This window comes from Hibiscus syriacus, unplaced genomic scaffold (assembly GCF_006381635.1).
Source record: "Hibiscus syriacus cultivar Baekdansim isolate YM2019G1 unplaced genomic scaffold, ASM638163v2 tig00110833_pilon, whole genome shotgun sequence".
Classification (NCBI taxonomy): Eukaryota; Viridiplantae; Streptophyta; class Magnoliopsida; order Malvales; family Malvaceae; genus Hibiscus; species Hibiscus syriacus.
This window is the reverse complement of record NW_024062884.1, coordinates 557,014-564,791: the sequence shown is the minus strand read 5'-3', so window position 1 is coordinate 564,791 and position 7,778 is coordinate 557,014. Positions and strand designations below refer to the sequence as shown.

The 7,778-nt window shown below is 32.4% G+C and overlaps 1 protein-coding gene across 1 annotated transcript; it reads left to right on the top strand.

Moving 5' to 3' along the window:
• Nucleotides 1–3,188: 3,188 nt before the first annotated feature.
• On the top strand, nt 3,189–4,756 carry LOC120143026 (dof zinc finger protein DOF5.1-like). The gene is made up of 2 exons (XM_039157452.1): nt 3,189–3,394; nt 3,561–4,756. The coding sequence occupies exons 1-2, from the start codon at nt 3,341–3,343 to the stop codon at nt 4,500–4,502; spliced, it is 996 nt and encodes a 331-aa protein (XP_039013383.1). The 5' UTR covers nt 3,189–3,340; the 3' UTR covers nt 4,503–4,756.
• The last annotated feature ends 3,022 nt before the right edge of the window (nt 4,757–7,778 follow it).

Here is a 7,778-nt window from a genome sequence, read left to right as displayed (position 1 = left end):
TTTCCACCAAATTTCACTGATCCACATCAAATTCTACTGATTAAAAATATCAGTATAATATTTATAACCTCAAACTATCTTTGTTCAAATTTTTGTAAACTTCCGATTTGATCCAGTTATCTAATATTGTACCAAACTTTATCGCTTAATAGACTTTTATACAAACTTCATATCAAAAATCTGAAACCCACAAAATAATATTCTTGGGATAAACTAATCCTTTACGGGCCAATATATATAACTTTTAAAAATTACTTTTTAATCCCTAAATTTTTACGACTTTTTGTTTTATATCCAAACTTTCAAAATTTACATTTCAATCACTAGTCCAAAATTTGAGGTACTACAAACACAGTCTCACTCTTTTTAATGCCAACTATTTGGATCGTGGTTGAAATTTCGGCTAAATAAAATCTCATCCATAAATCTTTTTACTCCGGTGGATCGACCACTAGCATAAAGGGAAAGAACAGACCCCAATTATTTTTTTAGTTTTATGTTTCATCGAAAAACAATAATAATATGGTTAATTAAGGATGAGAATAGTGAATGTATAAATGTTGAAAAATGCCCTAGGAGCTTTATGTAGGACAGTCTATTAGGGGACCTAAAAGGACGACGACTGGTGCCGCATCTCCAAGCGCCTCAAAAGGAGAGTGTGGAATGGTAGAGCACTGAAATTTGTATATTCCAATCCCATGCAGAAATAAAGCAAACGTGTGGGGTAGGCAACTGGACCGAACCGGGAAAAAGGTTCAGTCGGTCGGGCACTCCCACAAAAAAAGCTAATTAAAAACAAATTTGAAAATTCCATATATTTTCAAAGATACCAAATTTATCCATGCAGAGATATCCACTCATCACATTTTACGGCGCAATCACTACCCTCAATGATCAGAATAGTAAGAAAAGTAAAAAGAAAAAAAAGTAGAGAAGCTTATAGGTTAGGAATAAAGGTATTCATTTACCCATAATTATTCAATATTTTTATAATATTTTTTATAATAAAATAATTACAATAACGGTTTACAACTATCATCGATTAAAATGAGATTATTTAAAATAACAATAAGGGTTTACAACTATCATCGTAAACTTAATACACAATTTAGACATTTTCTTATAATATTAAAACTAGTTACTTTAGATCATATAAGGACCATACATAGAAAAAAAATTAAAAACTCAACCAAAAGACTCGAATAAAAATTAGATACAAATAAATTTGAGTGCATCAACACAAACCACAAAAGGGATTAAATTATTGAAAGATCACCGAGAACCACAAATTAAAACTAAGCGTCGTGAGAAACTATCCACGAACGCAAAATCGCATATCCAAATTCAATCCGAGGATTCAAAGCATTAAAGATAAACAAGATTACAATAAGCGACATCTTGATCAGTCGTGACGTTGTCAAATTCAACCCTGAGAAAACATAAAATAAAAGAAAGGATCAAACAACTGAGAAAGAAAACGAAAAACGTGTCACAAAGACAGAGATAAACGTGTCACAAAAATAAAATTATTCTTAAAAAAACTAAAAATTAAACATAAAAAAAGAAAACTGGGGTCGGTAACCAGCATCAAAACCGGTGTCATCGTCAACTAAACAAAAAGAAAAAGTTAATTTGATCAATAGAAAACACACAAACTGTCAAGAAAAAATGGAGAATTTTTATAATATTTTTTATAATATTTAATTTAAATTAATTAAATTAGAGGTAAAGTACATAAATGATACCCCAACTATAAGATACTGCTTTATTCAGTATCTTAACTATTAAAAGTTACAAAGTGGTCATCTGACTTTGGAGTGTTACTTTGTTGAGTCAATTGACTATTAAAAGTTACAAAATGGTCACCTAACTATTCATTATGTTCCAAACTCATCATTTTCCGTTAAAAATCAAGGGTATTATGAGTTAAACGTTAATATGCTAACTATGATATGATAAAATCTAATCACAGAATATCAAACGACTATCATATCTCAGTTATCATGTTAACATCCAGCTTAGACAATAGTTAAATTTTTAATGAAAAAGGACAAGTTTGGAACATAAACAATTGTTGGGTGAGCAATTTGTAACTTTTAATAGTTAAGGGACTTAACAAAGTAACATTCTATAGTCAGGGGACCACTTGTGTAATTTACCCTTAGATTAGATATTAATTTTAAAACCAATAGATAACAGTATCCATTTTAAGGTTCAGTTTAGGCAAATTACACTCGAACCTAGGTCTGATTTTATTTTTCTCAAATAATTAATTTTTATTAAAAGTAATTGAATATATATTTTTATATTATTTTTATAATTAAATTTAAATAAAATATATATTTAAAATTATTAAATTTCATACAAATCAAACTAACTCGCAGATTAATTTTTTTTATCTGATTTCACTCAAATCAGATCAAACTAAACGAGTCATTCCATCCATAGAGAATGAAACAAGAAAAATCATTATAATAATGAAATGCTAATATTTTACACGTAAATAAAATTATATATATTGTCAGTGAATCAATTTTTTTATATTATTAAAAATAAAGTTGAATAAACTGAGTTAAATTTGACACTAACAATGTATAAAATTTATACATTATTAATAAATCATCATTTATTCTTTTTTAATAAATAAATGATGATGACATGTTATTACTAAAATTTAAAACTAAATTTATGTAATTTATTTTTAAAATAAAATATACAAGTGATCCTCCGACTATAAGGTCATCATTTTATAACTTCTAATATTTATTTTTATTATTAATTTAGAATAAATATAAGACACAGACCTCTAATAGTTGAAATTTTCAATAAAATATCTTATAATCGATGACAATTTATATACTTTATCCTTTATTTTTGAGTGATATGTCAAAATCTTATTTACTAACTGTATCTAAAATTAAACACCATCAGTTCAATCAAACAAACCCTAAATAAATCATCTTTATTTATGAATTGGATTAATATTTTATGCTCTTACCACCATGTTTAAACGTTATTAGGGTTTAAACTCTTGGTTTTTGGAAGTAAGAGTTCTCTAGTCTGTGAATTTTTTATTTTTCATTAATACATAATCTGGTACACAACAATCATCAAAATAAACTGAAACTCTTTTATATATATATATATATGGGTACATAACAATGTGTGTGTATATATTGGTCCCTCCTTTCAATTCTTCGGCTTCTCTCTCCATTCAGCATCTCTCCTTTCTTTCTCTTTTCCCTTTCGCTCTTTATTTGATGTGATTCTCCACTAACATCTTAACACAGACGCAACCAAAAACCCTTTTACAAGAAGAAAATCAAAGATCGGGAGAGTCATGGTTTTTACCTCCATCCCAGCTTATCTTGATCCTGCCCACTGGCAACAACAGGTATGTTCTTTCTTTGAATTTGTTTACATGGTTTCTTTCCCACAAAAGCAAAGGAATTCGAAAACATAAATAATATTCTTATTACCTTTTTTTTTTGGTTTGAATATACCTGGTATTTGATTTCTTTCTTCTTCTTTTCTTCATGTTTTCCTTGTATTTTTAACAGCTTACAAATAATCATCAAGCCGTTCCCGGTAGCAGTCCGAGATCTCATCAGCTTCCTCCTCCTCCTGGACCTCCACAACCACCAGCAGCAGCTCCACAACCGATTGGAGGAGATGGAGCGGGCTCGATCCGGCCTGGTTCGATGACCGATCGAGCTCGTTTGGCGAATATACCGATGCCGGAAGCCGCATTAAAATGCCCGAGATGTGAGTCGACAAACACGAAATTCTGCTACTTCAACAACTACAATCTCACACAGCCTCGTTACTTTTGCAAAGCTTGTAAAAGGTACTGGACTAGAGGTGGTGCCTTAAGAAATGTTCCGGTAGGCGGTGGATGCCGTAGGAACAAAAGAAACAAAGGAAGTAGCTCAAAATCGGCCGTCACTGATGACCGGAAAACGGCTTCTAGTTCATCAAGTACAATTTCTTCAAAAAGCATAGCAAGCACTGATATTTTAGGACTTGGACCTCAAGTTCCTCAACCGAGGTTCATGCCTCCTTTGCAGCACCTTACCGGCTTTGGGTTGAATTACGATACAATTTCAGCTCCACTTGGAGTGCCCAGCGACTTAAGTTTACAAATCGGAAGTCCTTGGAATGCGGATGCCACCAGTTTCGATCAGTGGAGGCTACAGCAAGCGCCGCAATTTCCCTTCCTTGGAGGCTTGGAATTTTCCGGTCTATATCAATTTGAAACCGCAGGTGATGAGCCGCCATCGGGATACGGTGTCGGAGCAGGACATCAGGCTCGGCCTAATATATCAAGCTCAGCACCACCAACACAGATGGCTCCGTTGAAAATGGACGGCCATAATAACCAGCAAGAGTTGAACTTTTCAAGGCAATTTCTGGGTGTTCCGGGAAATGATCATCAGTACTGGGGTGGAACTGCATGGACAGATGTTTCCAGTTTCAGGTCGTCATCCACCAGCAATCCCTAATAGGTTATGAATTAGATCCGGCCATCTAACACTCTCTCATTTTTAAGCTTGGGTCTTTTTGTTAGTGTAGTTTCTGTAAAACAAAAATTAACCATGATCAAGGGCTTATGATTCCTCGGATACAAAATCGACTGAAACCCTAGCATTGGTAGGCTTTCTTTCTCTTTCTAAATTGGCGTATTTTAATTATCAATATGTTTTCTCTTCAAATACCGAGTGTATCACACATATAGAGCTTGTATTGATTACATGAACTCTGGAGAAAAAAAATCGTTCGTTTATCAATCATTCTATTCCTAATATTAATATTATGTTCAATATTTTTTTAAAATCTAATTTAAAGATATGGCAGCTAGGGATGGCAACGGGCTGGGTTCGGGTCGGGTATTGATCCCCCATCTCTGTTCCCGTTTAAAAAATCCATACCCGTCCCCACTTAAAAAATCACGAGGATTTAAACGGGGATCCTCATCGGGTAATCGGGAAAAACCGCGAGGAAACGGATATCCCCGTTTAGCATAAACGGTTATTTAAATGGGTATCGGGCCGGGTATCGGGCCGGATATATATATATTTAAATTAAATATATAAATATTATATATATATTTTAATTTAAATTAAATTTATTAATATTATATATATATAATAATAATTATTTTTAATATTTATCGGGCCGGATAATCGGGGCGGGGATTACCAAACTCATCCCCGTCCCCGTTTAGCATAAACGGTTTTTTCCCGTCCCCGTCTCCGTTTAGCATAAACGGTTTTTCTCCGTCCCCGTTTAATTTAGTTTTCGATTTTTCCCGTCGGGTTCGGATTTTTTTGCCATCCCTAATGGCAGCTGGATCGAGTATTTGATTGTTGCATTATGAAAAGTTGTTTAAATCTACTTTGGTAATGATAAATAATTGTGAGACATAATTAAGTTCACTAAAACACTATCTGTGTGGGATATATCAGCGGATAGTCGATACATGATTTAAATATAAATTAATGAGATTTCTTTTCGGGGTTTAGGAAGGATTTTAACAAGGCATCTATCTTAGTTTCGTATTTCGAATACAAATTATATTGCCTAGAATTTTTTTTGATTAAATTAAATAAAATAAAGAAACTCATGAAGTTATTCATTGATCCGAACACATGAAGATAGTATATTAAAATATTAAAAATAGAAAAGAAAAGGGTAAAGTACACAAATGGTCTCCCGACTATAGGGTATTGTTTTATTAAGTCTTTCGACTATTAAAAGTCACAAAAGGATCATCCGACTATAGAGTGTTGCCTTTTTTAATCCCTCGACTATCAAAAGTTACAAAATGATCACCCGACTATTCATTATGTTTCAAACTCATCATTTCCCGTTAAAAAATTAGCGGTTATCTAAGCTATACCTTAACATGATAACTGAGATGTGATAGTCGTTTGGAATTCTGGAATTATATTTTTTCACATCACAGTTAACAAATTCAAGTTCAACTCAGAATACTGTCATTTTTTAACGGAAAAAGGACGAATTTAGAATATAATGAATAGTCGGGTGACTATTTTGTAACTTTTGATAGTCGAATGACTCAACAAAACAACACTCTATAGTCTTAGGATTATTTTTTTAACTTTTAATAATCGAGAGACTTAATAAAATAGTACCCTATAATCAGGGATCATTTTTATATTTTAGCCAAAAGAAAAAGAAGGTGGTAAAAGAACTGCAATCAAAGACAACAAGGTTAAGAGATTCGGAAGAAACGAGGCGGGTGAAAGGGTTTCTGTTCTGACAAGAGAAGTGGAAGGGAATGTGAGACCCGTTTCCCCAAGTTTGACGCGAGTGAGCGCGTGTTGTTGTCCAACACGCACAACGAGACAAGGTATACTGCTCTGCGTGTCAGAATTTGGACCTGACTTCCCAGATTCATTTGTCTTCCCTCATTGTACAAAATCCACGCGCTTCGTCGGCTACTACAACACATTGTCATGCTTTATCTCTGATGCCCCATTGGCTACTGTTAATGAGACAAATTCTGTCTGGCTCCATTGCTTTGGTCCAACAAACTTAAGAGGAAAAACCATACACCAATTTAATTAGTTCTTAATTCATAAAAGTTATCCCCATTATCCAATAATTTTGGCTTCATGTTTCTACAGAGCTGGACCAAGTATTCAGCAATAACGGCTGATTAATTAAATGAATATTTGAGTATAAACCTAAAAGGGATATCAGTTAAATACTCATGCAATCTGATTAATAATAATAATAATAATAATAATAATAATGCTTAAAGGTCACTTTTGTCCTTGTAGTATACATAATTTATCATTTTCGTTCATATCGTATTTTCACACCAATTTAGTCATCAATTATTTAATTACATCATTCTATACTCTTTTCCTAACTTAAAACCCTAAATTATAAATCATAAGTATTTATGTTTAAAGTTTATGGTTTAGATGTAATGGGGTTATGGTTTATGATTTAAAATTTAAGGTTTTAAGTTAGGGATATAGTATAGGATGATGCAATTGAACAACTTTAAAGTCTAAATTGATGTGAAGATAAGATATGGTGAAAGTGATAATTTGGGTTTATTATAGTGGTAAAAGTTACCCTTTTGCCTAATAATAATAATTAACCTACACGAATCAAACAACCTCATTGACTAAGAGACTTATTGTCATCTCTTGAGGTCTTGGGTTTAAGCACCACAAATGTTAGAGGTGTGAGCATTCGTTGTTAAATGGTTAGGAAAATCTTTAAAGATATACTACCTTATATTCACCACGTATTAATAAAAAAATTAATGATTAACCTTTTGTAGTTTAGACAAAAAATTATTAGTCTATAGGGGGAAGAGTCATCTTCTCGGTCCTTGAAGAGCCATATAGACGATCATTCATAGGATAAGACATAATATTTTGAAAGTTAGACTTAAGTTATTATGGACCGATCTTGCTATGCTTATTCGCTGACTCAATATGTGAATTCATCATGTTCTGTTATACTTTACGTGATGTTAAAATTTATATGTGAAAACTTTATTTATGATTTGATACATCATAGGATAACACGTGGAGTGTTTCGTTTGGCTTCTTCGTGTTGATATTCATCTTGGATGTAATACCCTAAATTTTGGTTAGTGACCAAAATGTAAAATTTTAAAGTTTAGTTGTCAAAGTATAAAGTTTGGAAAAATTTAGATACCAAAAGGATAATTTCCCAAAGTTTATGGACTAAAAGTATAATTTTCAAAAGTTAGGTGTTTTGACCTTATAAAT

Excerpts from the sequence above, each read along its gene's own strand:
- LOC120143026 (XM_039157452.1), top strand. The coding sequence starts at position 3,341 with ATGGTTTTTACCTCCATCCCAGCTTATCTTGATCCTGCCCACTGGCAA. Across the intron at positions 3,395-3,560 it reads CTGCCCACTGGCAACAACAG|CTTACAAATAATCATCAAGC; the intron begins GTATGTTCTTTC and ends TATTTTTAACAG.